Source organism: Solea solea, chromosome 13 (assembly GCF_958295425.1).
Source record: "Solea solea chromosome 13, fSolSol10.1, whole genome shotgun sequence".
Taxonomy (NCBI): Eukaryota; Metazoa; Chordata; class Actinopteri; order Pleuronectiformes; family Soleidae; genus Solea; species Solea solea.
This window is the reverse complement of record NC_081146.1, coordinates 3370339-3387900: the sequence shown is the minus strand read 5'-3', so window position 1 is coordinate 3387900 and position 17562 is coordinate 3370339. Positions and strand designations below refer to the sequence as shown.

General features: G+C 39.7%; 2 protein-coding genes across 3 annotated transcripts; one reads left to right on the top strand and one right to left on the bottom strand.

The window, feature by feature from the left end:
* Positions 1-500: 500 nt before the first annotated feature.
* On the top strand, positions 501-8702 carry rpa2 (replication protein A2). Of its 2 annotated transcripts, none has more exons than XM_058648243.1 (9): positions 501-656; positions 1614-1708; positions 2433-2534; positions 3511-3624; positions 4796-4870; positions 5268-5384; positions 6488-6625; positions 7522-7616; positions 8305-8702. In XM_058648243.1, exons 1-9 carry the CDS (start codon positions 644-646, stop codon positions 8390-8392), a joined length of 837 nt encoding a protein of 278 aa, XP_058504226.1. In that variant the 5' UTR covers positions 501-643; the 3' UTR covers positions 8393-8702. The 2 variants fall into 2 exon arrangements, with proteins under 2 accessions (XP_058504226.1, XP_058504227.1); XM_058648244.1 differs by having other exon boundaries at positions 511-656; positions 1617-1708.
* Positions 8703-9724: 1022 nt separating this feature from the next.
* Positions 9725-16197, bottom strand: themis2 (thymocyte selection associated family member 2). Its single transcript, XM_058648093.1, has 6 exons — positions 16067-16197; positions 15683-15823; positions 15175-15600; positions 11592-12853; positions 10818-10935; positions 9725-10434 (listed from the first exon to the last, which is right to left on the bottom strand). Exons 1-6 carry the CDS (start codon positions 16167-16169, stop codon positions 10322-10324), a joined length of 2163 nt encoding a protein of 720 aa, XP_058504076.1. The 5' UTR covers positions 16170-16197; the 3' UTR covers positions 9725-10321.
* Positions 16198-17562: the final 1365 nt, after the last annotated feature.

The following is a 17562-nucleotide window of genomic DNA, read 5'->3' as shown; positions in this document are numbered from 1 at the left end:
CGTGATACAAGCTTTTTCAAACTAGTATTAATTTTAACAGGGATAACGGCCATTGAAGGCAAACTCTTGATAAGATCGCCCTGCAACATTACATAATAAACATAACATATAAACATGTATAGAAATAACGGAAAATAACACAGATGGTACAGAAGTAACATAATTTTAAATTAATATAATACACCACATAGACAGGTGACTGACATTGTCAGTGAAAGCTAGATTTCCCACAGAACTCGAAAGCAACACAGTTGCTGAAAACAATTTCTCCCCCGAGCTTTGTCTTTCAGGCACTCGTACTTTAAGAATGTACACCACCTGAGTGAAAACTCCTATTAACTACACTTTCTGCTGAACATACTAAACCATAGCAGAGTGTTGGAGACTAGTGTCACATACAGCATACATAATGAGAGAGGTACGGCTGCCTGACAAGCGAAACCCAGGGCATGCGCTCCTTTTGTCCCTCCACGGGCTTGTACATTTCGCGGGATTTCTGCTCTGCGCATGCGCTGTGTCTTGAGTTTGACGCGGGACCACTGGAGGAAGAAGGCACCTACACGCTTGTGTTGTCCTGACGCCACAGTGTCACTCTTAACTATTTCTTTTTTCATTTTTATTAACTTAAACTCGAGCTGCCTACATGTGGAACCAGGGTGAGTTTAATGTCCACACCACTGTGTTTACGACGTGTTCAGGAGTGCATGTTGAACGTTGTCAGACTCCGGCTAACGTTAGCTTTAAGTAGCTTTGTAACTAGCATTGTTTTGTTGTGTTTTGGGTGACAGTTGGTTAAATGTTGTCGTGTGTGGTGTAAATAAAAACAGTGGCAACTAAACCGCTTCTTAATTAGGTTTCACTGATTGAAACAGCAAAAACGGTGCTACAGAGGTATATAAAGTCAAACTATTACACACAGCAGGGGCTGAACTAAGCACAGGCTAAAAATCACACTTTTCTACAAGGAAATTCTAAATATATGCCATATTAGTATATCCTTATTAGTTAAGCTTACGTTATTTGTGTGTATCAGAGACAGTGTACAAGATACACGAGTCTCAGACAGTTGTCCCCGAAGCAGGTCAACAGACAATGAAATGGAGAGCACACACATACTGTACACACTCACTATAGCACACGGTATAAATGGACAGTATAATATATCTAATTATAAAATACACATGTCCAGTATAGAGTATCAGAATTGATACTCTCAGTGTATCTAAGTCTGTAAAAAGTGTTTTTATTAAATGAATGATGACTTAAACTCAATTTCATCACTTCTGGAGAGAAAATGTGTTAATCTGTGCAGGTTTTCTAAAAAACTGGAAGCTTATTCCAATTTTTGATGTCCTGAAAAGAGAGAATTATAGTATTTAATACTGAAATATTATATACACACTTACATACTTGTGCCTCAAATAAAAAAATATCAAAACATAGTTTGGGAAACATACATCATTTGATCACACTTTTAAACATGGGAATGCAGCAGTATTATCGGCTCCGATTCAGCAGATATTGGCTTTAACATGGGTAGGGTAATTATCAAACTACATACATTTAGTCTTTTATGTTTGAATTCATGAGTCCATGTTTTTTGTGTTTTTCAGCAGGATACAATGATTCCGCTACAGGCGGAGGTTACACTCAGTCTCCAGGAGGCTTCGCATCACCTGCTTTATCCCAGGGAGGAGAGAAGAAAGGGGTTAGTTATCCTGAACATTAGTTAGAGCAGCAATCTCTTCCCTAAAGTCACAATTTACTACTCCAGCACTGACAACAACTCCTTACACTGCAAGGAGTGTGACTGAAAACACTGACAGATAAATGCTGAGGCAACAAGTGAGCAGTAGACTACATACTGGCCTTGAAACATCTTAAGTAGGGATGTTGATGACTAATTATCAGTTATTTAATTGCCATTAAGAATTCAACTGGTAAATAATTGGTTGTTCAATTAACCAACAATGTCTGTTTCATTTTGTCTGTGTGTCATTTATCTGCACCTCACATATGGTGCAGTACATCTTATGCCAGCAGAGTGCACACATCAACCAAAGCACTAATGTAATTAACAGGAGAAGAAGTCAAAATGCTGAAGTTAGGCTAGTTGTAGCATCCTCTGACAACAGTGAATTTTTTGGAGAAAGACCTTATTACTAAAATGTTTGTATATGCAGTAAATAATGACTTTTCTGAGGAATCTCACCAGCAAATAAGTGTTAATTTTCAATATAGGACACACTAGAGTACTATGTGGTTATTTTGTGTGGATTTGTGGTCATTTTACATTCCTCTGAAGCTTTTTGTGGTAATGTCTACTCTCTGTCCCCTTTGTAATTAATTGTAATTCATAAAGAGTAATAATGTGAATATTTGTTGCACACACCAGGGAAGCACTGAATTTGGCATGCATGTGTGTTTTGCAGAGAACCCGTGCGACGCAGATAATCCCCTGCACAGTGTCTCAGATGATGTCTGCTTCTCAGGCGGATGAGGCGTTCAGAGTCGGGGATGTAGAAGTTGCCCAGGTAAGTTGAAGCCTGTTGCATGAGGGCAGAATGTGAAAATGACCCTCAGTCCTCAAGAATGTTGCACTGGTGTATAGTAGAACCCCCCCCCCCCCCCCTGAAAAAAAGGCACTATTTTCTGGAATGAGATTGAAATTCTTATTTTTAAGCTTGTTTAAGAACATAGAGTTGTCAATATTTTGATGGTCACTTGTGTTTAAAAGGCTCCTTCACCTTTTAAGTCTATTACAAAGTGATTATTGAACTGGCCCTTAACTTAAACTTGCAACAAATCCAATCACAACATGTGTCAAATAAATCATAATGGTGAAATTGTTCAGTCCTAATCTCATCTGAAGCACATCGTTGTATTTGATAATGTAGATTAAACCACTGTACGTCATAGCTGGGGCTAAGAGAGGGTGTACATGTTAAATTTGAAATTTCCCCTGTGCAACAAGTCAGAAAAATCTACAAAACAATGGTTCAATAATTGTGGGGGAAAAAAGAATTGTTTTATCCCTCATACACCAACTAAACTGGTAACATGTTACACCTTTACTAGATGTGTCAAATAATTAATTGTAATGTAAATGTAAAAATTGTGATTTATTTTTCTAAATCCATCCAAAACTTCCAAATATCGATTTAAAGAAAAAAAAAAGACTTGTACCGTTACAGCCTAGAAAAAAACTGAGTTTTATGATTATAATAGAGGCAAGTTATGTCATACCCTCACACAAGATTTTCATTTTATACCCACGATACTTGTGCAAGTTCAGCTTAAATAAATGTACATTTTTGGGGGGGATTTGCTTGTGTTTATGTTGCCTTTTTTCCCCACATACTGTATACATTCTTTTATTAGCACACTGCAGAAAAGTAGAGCTCTATATACTGATTCAAGTCAGGTCTGAAAGATTCACACCTCTCAGAAAAGTTCCATTTATCGTTCTCAGCTGCTCTGTTTGCTAACAGCTCCTCTCCTGTGTCACAGGTCACCATTGTGGGTGTCATCAGAAGCACAGACAAATCCATGACCAACATCCAGTACAAGGTGGACGACATGACGGGAGCTCCCATGGACGTGAAGCAGTGGGTCGACACTGAGGTTTGTGGGGAATCATTCTGCCTTTGTAGAATGAAGTTTCCTTCATATCCAGACATGACAGTTTCAATCAGGTGCAAAACAGACAAGCACAATATCACCAGTCACATTTAGAAATAAATGTAAAACAAAGATAAATAGGCCTGTGCTACCAAAAAAGGCACTGAGAGGTAGTAATAACTACATTTACTCCTGGATTATAAATGGGTGTGTGTGTGTGTGTGTATATATATATATATATATATATATATATATATATATATACACACATATATATATACATATAGGTTAGGTCGTGTTACTGTGTCCTGTCTCATCCATATCTAGCAGTAGTGAGCGCTACTTGTTTGCACACAGTTGAAAAAAGAAAACAAGCAAACTTGTGACTTTTAAAAATTGTGAATTGAAAAAACAAGAATCAAGGCCCTTGAAAGTTTTTGAAAATAGACATGGGTCAATGAAAGTGATTTAGTTATTTTTTAAAGAAGTGAAGTTGATATTTGGGTAAGTGTCTCTTGTTTGTTGCGACGCCACCTACTGTTTCATGCCCTGCGTTGCTTGATGTACGTAGACTAGGCCGACACAGAACAAACGTCGAGTCATAATTACTAGCGGTGTTGTGAACACTGTCCACTGTCTCTCTCTCCACCGTTGATGTGAGATTCCATGCAGAACAATGAGCGACGAAAGTTAAGCAAGCGATGAAAGAAATGCAAATTCCAAGATCTGTGTCTCACCAAAGACGATTACAAAGACTGACTTTGTCCAAGATCCCAAGGACAATCACAATCGGCACATTCGGTCCTTAAATTTTAGGGTATTTGTCCTGGAATGTCCTTGAACAGTCCTTGAATTTGATGTCAACCAAGGCGTGGGAACCTTGAATTACAAATGTGTTTGTGTTGACACAAATTAGACAATACTCACTTTATTTATTCACATTCGATCACAAACACAGCATGAATGTGTACATTGTCCATTTAAAAAAAATTACACAAGCAGATTTTCTGTTCATAGAGACACTTTGACTTGAATGAATGAACATAATTACGATCAAGATTTGAACCAAATATAAAGATAATCACTGACTCAGTGAAAGCTCAGAGCTTTAGGGACATTAAGGCCATTTGAAATATTGTCAGAGATAATTCTGTATGTGTTTTTATTTGTTTAGGATCCCAGCACAGACAGCACTGTCCTGCCTCCAGGCACCTACGTCAAAGTTTCTGGAAACCTGCGCTCCTTCCAGGTGAGTGTAATGTAATGTAAGGTCCTGAAATCCTCTCATTAAGCGCACAGAGGCAACCTTTATGTCCCTTGCAAGTGCAATTTAACTTACTAGAAATTGGCAATGTGCAAGCTTTTCTTGCTAAAACAGTTTATAATGTTATTTGTAAGTCCATCCATCCATTGTCTTCCGCCTTATCCTCCACATGAAGGTTCAATTTGACCCTGGACACGTCACCAGTCCATCACAGAGCAAACAACCAGTCACTCTCACTATCACACCTACCAATTCAATCTGTTTATTGTTATTGGTGTTCTTCGGAGGTGTTATTCACATTTCTAGCTTGTATACACATGTAGTATGCAGTTTACTCTTTGAACTTTGTCTTTACACGCGTTTCTTCTTTGTCTTGTCTCAGAACCACAGGTCGGTCGTGGCATTCAGCGTCAGACCCCTCGAGGACATGAATGAAATCACCTCACATATGCTGGAGGTCGTTCAAGCCCACATGGCACTCGGCAAACCTCAGAGCATGGTGAGAACGCTCTCATACTAATTTACGAGTGAGAAACACTTTTCGAGGAAACCCATTTCAATAGTGGTGTTGTCACCATGGCTACAGTGGCAGAGAAGCAGTCACTTGCTCTTCAATATAGAAACAGGGTGTTTGTTGTAAAGAGGAAACCCTTGAAAGTAGAGGTTGACCGATATGTGGTTTTTATGGGTACGGTACGGGAGCACCAGGCCAAACAGGTTGACCTTTAACAGGATTCATATTTGATAACAATACTCTTTTACAATATCTTTCTTTCTTTTCTTTTTTGTAACTTTTTTCAACAGAACAATTACTTATAAACTTACAAACAGGAATCATATCTAATAACAATACTTTAGAACACACTGACAATCTTTTTCTCTCCAACAATTACAACAACTTTAAACTTATCTTTCTCTTTTGTTCAAATTACCAACTTTTATACGACTACTTATTATTTACAACTATTAACTATTTGCAGTGGATCTTTCTTGGCTTCTGGGGAATTAAAAAAAGTGTTGATATATTGTATTGGCTTCATATATGGGGGGGGGGGTTGTCACAGTTGTCCATACATGCAAATTATTGAATTCTTCATTTAATTTCTAGCTGAATGTGTTCTATTATACAATCTAATCTTTTTGTGTCTTACTTATGTGTTTTGTTGATGTTTTTCAAAACCTATTTTAAGATTCTGCTCCGTACCATGTATTGCAGATGAAAGCACAAACATGGCTGATAATGCAGATTTGTATCAAGAGGAACCTGCCACTGATATTTAGTTCTCACAGACAGTTTTCAGTTTTGTTTCACTTGTCACTTCTTTAATTGTGACAGTCAGTTAGTAAAGTGACCTTGACATTACACAGTTAAATGCACATTTCTAATTGTAGCTTGTAAATTTCTGCCTGCTGCCCACATGAGCTCCCACTGTGTGCGTGTCACCACTGAATAAGTCATTGATGTGCGACTGAAAACCACTTGTATTCCTAAAATACTACCGTTTACAGTAATAGAGTTTGCTTTGAAAGTTCCCAGTTCCTAGTGTCTGTCATTTGTGCTGTACCACATTTACCAGAATCTGTTTCCATTTCTCTTTTCAGGTGGGAGTCGCAGGAGGAGTGAGCAGTAATGCCACGCCGCTGTCACGGCCGGCCACAGGCAACATGGGAGGGATGGGAGGGGGCTACACGGGCGCTAACGACATGGTCAACAACGGGTTGAGTGCGAGTCAGAATCAGGTGAGAATAACTATTTCACACTAGTGAAATAATAACTAATAGAGGGTCTTTCTTTCCTTCCTTTCACATTGTGCACGAAACAAAACACAATTGATTATTGGACTATGCTAACAGCCAGAAGATGAATGTTTTTCTCAATGTTCTGTCATAAAAGCCATAATGGAAAACAACCAAAGAGGAAATGAGTGTGTTCAACCAGGTTCTGTTAATCACCAACCAGCCAAAGCAGATAAAAGTACGCTTGCATCGCAGAGTCATTTAAACTGGGAATAAATGCACAAGTGGGTTTGGGATTGAACAGTCACTTTCATAATTGATTAATGTTGAAAAATCTCAAAATGAGGATGTTCTCAAATGTCTTATTTTATCCCTTTTAATGGTTTCTTTGTGTCAATATTTTCAAACAACACCTGTTAAGAAGCAAATAAAATATCAATTTATACATTCAAAAATATTGTATTTATTGTTTCAAAATACACTTGTTCTTTGCACCATGGTTTTCTGTTTGTAGGCGGGCCGTAGGAAGCTGCCAAACAATATTTTTGAATTATTAAATCAATATTATATTTGCTTCATAAAAATTGATGTTTGAAAATATTGACACTTTAACTTAAAGAATAAATTAGTAATCGATCAATAATGAGTTGTTGCTGCCCAAGAATGGGGTATAAATGACAAGCGAGTGTTATAATGATAGAATATGCTGCTTTAGTTCTTCTTAGCATACATTTTACCAAACATCATTTTTGTTTGTGGTCTTTAACTTCCTGTCTGTTTTCATTCTGGTCCTTCCTTAGTGGTTTAACAAAGAGAAGTTGTCAGAGCATGAAAGCTTCTTCTATACATGTTATTTGTGGCTTGACACATGTTCTCATGTGATGGTTTGTTCTTTCAAGGTGCTGAGTTTGATAAGAGGCTGCCCAGAAGCTCAGGGCATCAGTATTCAGGACCTGAGGCAGAGACTCGGCGGCTTAAGTCTGCCTGTCATCAAGTAAGAGAAGTTGTCTTTTTTTGGCCACCTTTTTTCTCCCCACATTTATTTCATAGAGCTGTCATTTTCTGGTATTTTCAAACATGTGCTGTTGCCCTTATCAACGTGAACGTCACACTGACTTACATCAAATTGTCAATCCAGCTCCTTGGTGAAGATGGCTTCAACAGTATCTACTTTATAATTAGGTTTAGAAGTCTTGTAGCTATCATCACTATATAGCTCTGTCTGTGGAGACACGGATGCTTTCTTTTATTCAAAACATGGTTGCCTTTGCCGGCAGAGACACAAGGACAACAGAAGAAACACTTAAAGAAAGTCTGTCCTAACAAAACCTACACCAGATATTTTATTTTTATTTTAAGCACATGTTCACTGCTTGTCTTTTCTGCTAGAAAACTTTAAAGTGTGCGTTGCTTTTGAAGCCTCTCACTCCCCACACTAAAGCCCATAGAGAAAACGAACACTTTTACATCAAGGCACACAGGAGTTGTTGTTGATTGCATTTACCCTAAGAGACACAAACAATCAAATCATCATCAATCAAAACAAAGCAGTTCCCGTGTAGTAAGATTTTCTCTGTGGACTGTGGTGAGGGAGGGGAATGGTTGACAAACGTCCCGTTTCAAAAGCTGTCGAATGACAAAGCAAGCAATGGATTCACTCTCTTTCTCTTTGTGTTCAACAGGCAAGCAGTGGAATTTCTTAGCAACGAAGGTCACATCTTCTCCACCATCGACGAAGACCATTTCAAATCAACAGACAATGACGATTAGACGTGAAACCTTTCCGTCGCCGTTCGAGTCAAACCTGACATTAGTCATTAGGAGACGACCAAATCTCATCCTTTCTGACGTGTTCAGTGTGTCAACCCTCCACGTGTTTTCTGTATTCCTGACTTTCTTTCTACTCGTTTCAAAGTCTAAGACTTTGCAAAGTTGTTGGGTATTAAAGCTATTTCTCTCTGTCCTTTTTTCAGTTTTCCATTGTAAAGCATTTTGTAATTTTAAGGAAATCGGAAAAACGTATGTACTTGACTTATTTTTGTCTGTGTAAGTTTTGACAATATTAAAAGGTTGTAAAGGATCAGAATCAGAAAACGTTATTGTCTGGCTCGACACAACAACATTACAACTAAAACCATGCAGCACGGACTCCACGAGACACATTGTGTGAGTATTTCTAAAAAAACAAGACGTGAGATACGAGGATAAAAAGCATGAATGTGTGTAAAGTTCATGATTATTCTTCATTGTTTTAAAACGTTTATACATGTGGCTGTGGATGTGTGTTTTTATGGCTGTCAAACTTTAGCGATTAATTGCTAAAGTTCAACAGTTTTTAAGTCCATTTTATTGCAAAGTAGCTCCTACCAGTGTATCTTAATTAAGGCGTGGAAAGTTACTTCACTTGTTATTTATTTCACTTCCTGACAAAGTGATCGATCCGCGGTCTTTTCACCAAAGTTGCTTTGTATTCCCTTTTCTTTAGTTGCATGTGCTACACCATGACCATCACATGACACGCTGTGTGGAAACAACATGATGCGCAGGACGCTGCATGGATTGAAAGGTATTGTTTTGCTCAGCCCTTGATAAAGTGCAATACACGCGTTAACACCGACAGCCTTAGTTCTCAGCAATAACAGTTCTTGTTTTCCACATTTTGATGCATTAAAATTAACTGATTTAATGTTTAATTCCTACACAACCTTCCAATGTCATATTAATATTTGAATGCCCTGGATTTTACTAGAAACACTGTTATCGATGAGCTTATGTTATATTTAGTATAGTGGGGCAAAATGTAAATGTAAAAATGTATGTATTCACACTACCAGTCTGAGCTTTGGACACACTTCCTCAATCAAGTAAATGGAAAGATGTGTCCAAACCTTTGACTGATAGTGTATACAGTTTATTTTTATAATTCACACCATTTTACTTCTTTGCAAATGACCATATTGTGATTATACAGTCTGACTTCCCTTTCCCCTTACAACCTACATCCCCGTCTCTGGTCCTCATCTTTTTACCATATAGATTCCTCTTGATGAAAACACACAAACAAACCAACTGGATTTGATATGATGTATAAAAACGTCTCAGTTTATTAGTGGGAGCTTCCGGTACTGCAAGCAACAACAGAACCCATGAACTTGTGAGAACACGCAGTTGCCATTTTGTTACCATTGTGGTTAACAGTGGCCTCGCATCAAACCCTCTGTGTTAGGTTTGCACGTACAGGAAATGACTTTTAGAATAAATGCAAATATAGTGAAACAAATCAATACAATGTGGATTTACTCTACTCTGCAGCTGAATCTTTGGCCCCATAAAATCAACACATGGTGAAAGGGACTAAATGTTTCCTTTTTGGATTTAAAAATCTAAGATGGTGTCTCAACAACAACTGTTTGTGTGAGAAGAAAACTGCTGCCAACATTATCACTGATCACCACCTGCTCTACACGTGTGCTTTTCTTTGACCTCAGTATTCTGCATCTACACCTCAGGATGACTGAAACTACACACCTCAAAGATACGCGATTGATAAATAAATACAAACAATCATTTTCGGCATGTCATTTAAATCATGTACACTTAAATCGTAGGTTAAAAAAAAAGTCTGTATATTTGACTTATTATTAGCTACATTATCATAAAATAATTCAAGACGGAAGAAAAACTTCTGAATGTCATTTTTTAGAAGTACAAGGCAGTCTCTTGTGCTTTCTTCAGCAGATCCACCAGAGAATCATCCATGGTTTCATAGTCATGGTCACTGTCCACATCTGCTGTGCACTCCATCAGTGGCACTGTGGGAAAGGAAGCATACACTTTATACATTTGTATTGATTACAAATCAGTAAAAAAACAGACGGCAAAGACAAAGAACAATGCCTGATATGTCAACTGTAATACTTTTAATTGGATGAATTATATTATAGTTATTTTTACTGATACTGAGCTTGAATTGAAAAGAAAATCATAATTGAACAGACGTCGCATACAACTACAAATCAAGCCAAATAACTTAAAATAGATCATATTAAGATATATTTATTTATTTCGGTCATGACATTTAGATCACTCATCACACATCAGTATATATAAATGTATCCAAACATGTAGATTTCCCCACAAAACATAAAAGTGCTACATAAACTAAATAAACAACAAATGAAGTAAAGATGCTCACCTCTCTTCACAGTTTCCTCCATTTTCACATAGTTGTTCAGCGGTGCTTTACCTGTCGTCATTTCTGCTGCCAAGTGCTTTCGGGGAGCAAGCAGTGGGGGCTGATCCTCTGGGATGTCCTGCACAATAAGAGGAAGTTAAAAAAGACCATTTGCATTTAAAAATATATTCACTTCAGAAAATGGAAGTATCTTGAATTTGCATGGGGTTCAAGTGGTTTAATATTTCCTGAAAGTTAGTTTCTCACTCTTGGTGTTCTTGTACTACACACAAGAGATTCTAAGAATTGGGTAGTGGATTGCATTTCAATTTAAGTGTTTGATTTTAGGGAATACAATTTGTTTTAATTAATTTAGCAAATACATTTTTTTCTCTGCATGTGAAGTTACTTATCTCTGAGTATCAGTTTATTTCTTCCTTCATCTCTCACTCGCATGTCCTGTCAACTGAATTCACTGATCTGGACGGTGTGAGGGTATGGATCTGGACCGCGGTCCACCTATTAAGCCCTGTTTCCAGGGCCCTGTTTCCTGTTTTGTTTGTATGGTACATATTTCTTTGTGTTTCCAAGAGGAATAGTGCCAAAATACTGTAACTGGCCCCAACTGTGCCCTTTTCTTGGGGGTACCAGAGTAAAATGGTACGATCCAGTCAGCTGATTGGGTGACAGAAAAAACATCACTCCCTGGCAATTGGTGTAAATTTCCCATGAGAAATCATGCTGTACCAAACAGAACTGTAGCATGATGGGAACACAGCAGAAAGCTATACTTACTGGAGGTGGCGGAGCTGGGGGCCTTCTTTTGGTATTCAAAGTCAAGTTGGCCAACTCTTTGCTTGGGGCACTGGGACTGTCATCGGCTCTTTGGTGGGATTTGATGCCCTTGGAGGATTTCTTCTGAGATTTTGATGTTTTTTTATGAGGGTCTACAGAAGGCAGATTTCGCTTTGGTGGTCGAGGAGGAGGAGCTACGTCTGTGTTGCCCCGTTTGCGAAATTCATAAAAGAATGAGTCTGTCACCTCGGTAACTCTGTCCACGTGGCATTTAGGGGACTCGTCGCTGGGCCACGGCAAAGGCTCCTTGGTGTAAGAGACAGACATAGAGACCCACTGGGTTGGGATCTGAAAACAGTGGTCTGGCTTGTTTGGGAAGCTGGCCTGGATGGTGGGCTCTAACATGGCCCCCTCTATTCTGAGACCTGCTAGGCCAACCAGTGGATCAGTCTCGAGTCCGGTGTCACGGCTCACCACTTTAACATCCAGCGGCAAACAAAAGTGCTTTCCCAAATCCCTGAGTTTGTACCTCTTGTTGTCTGTGAGTACCTCCACAAAGTGACCCTGCATGTACAGAGGCAGAGACAGCTCCTCTTTCTTATCTTCCTGTGCGGCCTTGTTTTCATTGATATAATCATCATCATCCTCCTCATCCTCATCATCCTCATCATCTCCATCATCTCCATCATCTGGCTCTTGGAGACGATGACACAATAGAGCGTCTACTGATTGCTTCCCTACTTGGCTGATTCCAAGTGGCAGCTCCATTGTTTCACAGCGAACAACCTCCAGCTGTTCCCCCACACTGAGGGCAGGCACACCCTCCTCCTCCACCTCCTCGCAGTTCCTCGTCACACTGACCCTCAGGCCTGGCGTCTGGATTGAAGCGACATACAGCTCGTACACGGAGTGAAACTCTCTTGGCCGTCTCCGAAAACGTCCGCCGTACTGCTGAGACACCAGGAAGTACTGCTGCACCTTGCGGCTCTTCAGGCTCGATAACAGAACCATGGCTGAGGTTCCTGTCTTGTGGAAAACCAGTCGCTTGCTCTTGCTTAGCGCTGTCAGCCAGCTGCACTTGAACAGAGAGTGGGACACCGGAGGTTCCTGTATCTCCACGACTGAAGGGAACGATTCATCCGGCTCAGAGAGGACTTCGGTCAGACTGAGCGGGGTCACAAAACTAACATCTTTACACAGCTCTGTGACATCGATCACATCCACCTCTAAGCTGGACGGAAACTTCAGCGCATCCTTCCTCACTGCACAAAAACAATGGGAGAAACTGTGTTAGGGAACGTCAGGGGTGTAGGAAGTCTTTGAAGCCTGAGAGTAAAGTTACTTTGTATAAATGCTAATCAAAGTATCCTGAAAATGGGTCATTTCTGTACTGAAACACAATTTGCCTTGAAAGGCATTACAGTCTGTACAGCAGTGACTCCCTCCGTCCTTAGACCCTCACACCGAGTGAGGAAAAACTCCACAAAAACCCTTATACAGAAGAAAAATGGGAGAAACCTCGGGGAGGGCCAAAGAGGAGGGTTCCCTCTCCCAGGATAGAGAGACATGCACTAGGTGTCACAAACAAAACATCACATTTACAAAGAGAGGAAAGAGAAGAAGACGGAGACCAGGAGCATTTCAAAAATGTATGCAAACATGCTTAATTCCTCTAGTCCTCTAATAAAGTCATTCCTAGAGACGAGGCTACATTTACATTTTTTTCCCCAGGCTTTTACTTTAGAGTTTGTTCATTTTCAACCACAGAAGTCATTTCTGCTGCCGTCATCTTTTGACATGATTTAAAAGGAAAAGCACGTGTTACTTATCATATTAAAGAATGCTTTGTTCTGTCAGGAGAGTGTGATGGTGAACCAGCATGAACCCTGACACTGAGGAAGCCACTGTGACTCATCAAAATGGCTGCTGTGCTGTTTAAAGGAGCAGCAGCCAGAGACAAGACATTAATGTTTAAGTAATACATAAAAAAAGTGTCAGCTGAAGACAGGACTGCAGCCAAACTAACACCTGTGAAGACTTTCTGTTTCAATGAAAACAATATAAAGGTTTAATTTACTTGAACTAGCTCTTAAAAAAAAAAGGAACAGAAACTGCTTTTGTTGCAAAGTCTGTTGTTAATTCAGAAGAACTGATGCTTTTTAGGTGAATACAGTGCACAGCAAGGTGTAAGTGAGTCAGATACTCAAACTAATTCAAAATGATATCCGGTGTGATCAAACACATTAAGCACAAATTTACTCCTGTTATGATGTATTCTCTGAATTTAGTTGCACTGGTTTTTCATCTTTAAAAAATGAGTCACAATGTGAGAAGTTTTAAAAATCCTATATATCTGTATTACATTTAAAGGGGAAACGTGGGCTATTATGAATCCAGAGTTATTTGGGGCTGAGTGCAGTGCTGACACTGCAAATATCCATTTTCAAGTAAAAAAAAAAAAGACTTGTTTCTGGGAAATAGTTTTTTGCCTAAAGAATATCATTAGCAAGCAAGTCTTGCACCACAAAAATGATCTACTTTAGAAAAAACTTTGTCTTAATAAGATATTACAGCTTGCATTAAGTTTTGATTATAAGTTGTAATAAGTTAAAACATTTACACATGAGTAAGATCAACTGTAAACTGAGGCTCTCGTCTCTTCTGAGGAGACAAATTCAAACACAGCTTTAACGACTGGTATAAATGATATTATGTATTCTAATATCACATTTGACAATGTATTGTTAGAACTCAGTGTACTGCCCTTATAAGAAATTTAAAGTCTTTTGAAGAAACTGAGTTTGATGTTTGTTTGTCTTTTGCTATTATTATTATTATTAGAGTTGTTAAAGTTTGTGTTCACTACTGATGAGTAACATGGACTGTTACTGCTCATGCTTTTTTGCTTTTTTTATTTTAAGGAATTAAATAAATGTAAAATACATGACGTTATTCTCGGCTGTTTGGCAGCGCACACATCATCGGTCTATTCAAATCTCTTCTGCAAGTTCTGAGAGATACAGTCACATTAGTCATGTCTTTGTTGAAGTGCACTTTATATATAATTGATGTGAAACTGAAAGAGCCATTTTGTCTTTATTTTGGTGCGGGACCTGACGTATTATATAAGCTCAGGGTTGATGGGCATTTCGTCAGGAGTCAAATGCCTCCTTTCTTACCTGTTACCACAGACAGACCTGTTCCCTATGAAAGTGAACTTATTCCAGTTCTCCTCCTTTTTTCTGAGACACTTAGTTTCGCAGACTCATTTCCTTCTTTTGAATCGGAACATATTTCACTTTTGTATTAGCATTGCTGTTTTCTAATCTGATATTGTATACATGTCTTGTGTTTTTATATATTTCTGTATTAATTCTATGTTATATTGAAGTCTTTAATCTTGTTTTCTTGTCACCGTGTTCTTTCTCCACCAAAACACCAAAGCAAATTCTTTGCACATGAGCGACTACTTGGCAATTAAAGTGACTCCGATTTTTCTTAATTTTGAGCGCTACTCAATCTCGTCAATCATCACCAACACTTGTTTTAAAATGCACGTTAAAAAAAGTAAAAGTATTCTCACAGTCCATGAGGGCGTGGACCTGGTAAATGGGACTGATGACAAATGACCGGTCACATTTAGTGGGATTGAGGAGGCGGAACCTTCGGGTACGCAGGTCATCGGAGGACAGGATCTTCTGCAGGGTGAAGCACTCGTCGCTCTCACACTCACAGAATTCCCCTCGGGCAGACAGCGGGATACACACTTCTGCTAAGGCCTCCTGTTGTCCTTGTATCTGGCAGCGGACCTGGTCCTCCTTACCCTCGTGATGCTCAATGCAGAGCAGAGTCAAAGCCCTCCCAGCTCCCAGTGTGAAATTGTCAATGGTTATCTTGGAGCGGCTGGTGAAAGTGAAGGGCAGGCAGGAATCCAGGCCCACAGGCCTCAGACTCAACATCTCCTCTAGTGTACTGTACGGCATCTTCTCTGGAACCACCTTGAACAGGCCTGAGAAAACAAAACTGTTTGTCAGCAACTAAACACAGAAGTTCTCACGAGCTCACGGTGTGTGCAGCAGAGACACACCGACCTGTGTGGTTGATGGGGAGCTCGAACGTCTCATTGCTGCTGACATCGTTACAGCTCACAGAGTGAAGCTCAATGCCAGTGACCTTTATTAGATCCCCCGTCGAAAAGGAAACTTCACTCCCAGAGAGTTCATACACAGACCCTGAGAGAGAAAGAGAGCAAAGATGGTACAGAACAGGAAAATAATATTAATCACTTAAATCACATCAATCAAGAACAGCAAAACATTCCACACAACTGGGATTACTGGGATTAAGAAAAAAGAAAAAGTGTATTGTACATACAGACACAGCACGAAGCAGACATGCTACTTTATTGACCAGTTGTATCTGTACTCATTCCCACACTTGCAGTTTCAGTCCACAAACACACATTCAAAGTTTACCTTGAAAATAAACTCCAGAGACAACCTGCAGGATCTTTGGCAGACACGTATTGTCCAGTGATGAAATGAGTTGCTGGAGTGGCAAAGCGATTTTGCCTGCCATCACTGTCGTCTCAGCGTGCTGCGATCAGACGTGCAGGCAGAGAGCAAGTGACAAGTGCAGCATGAGAGGGGCGGGGGAGGGGGGGTGGATGCCTGGAGGGGTGCCTCGGCAGTCGAAAACCACAAGCGTGAATGAGGAAGTTGCTGGAGCTGTTTGCACAATGCTTGCATTCACAGATGGTAGGGAGTTGAGAAGGAGATTGTGTCATTATTATCATTATTATTATTGTTGTTATTATAATAATACATAATTCACATTTGTCAAACCTGATTTGCAATCACCCACACACAGCGAGCACGACCAGACCAGTTTAAATGTGCAAATATTTATTTGTCTAATGTGTTATATGGAACAACGTCAAACCACCCTGATGTTGTTCCATATATACTGTGTAAACCCGGAAAATCCCCGTCTGTCACACAGCACAACATTAATGGTTGCTTGGCATCTTCCAGCCAAACAGGAAGGAAAACCATCTTTTGGAATTTAGCTATATTCATATACCACCCCCCTCTTTACTGATAAATACCCCCATTTTCTCTTTTATTTTTTACCATACACATCCTTCACACGATTAAAGCACCTTCTGTCTACGCGACAAGAAAGCACCCTCGTTTCCTCCCGCTGGTTTAGTGTATGTACTCCCGCCTGACTGACATGACAAGGCAGCGCTTTTACAGCTGCTGTGTAAACCCACAGCACTTTCCAAAGACGCCCCGCATCACCCTCAAAAGGTCACCCTGCATTTTCGGTGGGGTCTCTCCTCCCTCCTCCATAACCCAGTTTGCCATCGCAAACCTAAACACTTTCGATTTGGAAGAGAAAATGGAAGTTTGCTCTGTCTCAGTATTACCCGAGGCGAAAGACAGCGCCCCACGTGTGGCCCTTAATAAATAATCCTTGGAGAAACCTTTATCCATCTATAGAACAGTGAGAACAGCTATATTAATCACCTGGTCATCCCAGCTGCAGTGGACGTCCTTGAACCACTCACAGCCAGCAGGCATTTCTGTGCTTGTTTTTAATAAACCTTTAAAATAGTTTTGTTAGTTTGTTGCTGGTCTTTTATTTGGGAAGAGGAAGTCTCCTTAGTCTTGTTGTGATCAGGTCTAGGCCTGGTCGTAACAAATGGATCTACAGATTCATTCAGTGGTCAAATCCAGCTTGTTTCAATTGCACTTTCCTTTCTGTTAATGATTCTGAGAGGGTCATACATGCTCTCATCTTCATCAGACTGGATTATTGTAATCCACCCTCTATGTTGGTGTTAACCCGACTGTCCTCTCACACTTGCAGTTAGTCCAGAACGCAGCTGCACGTCTGCTGAGTGGAACACACAAGCGAGAACATATCATTCCTGTGTTGGCATCTCTGCCAATCTATTTTAAAATGT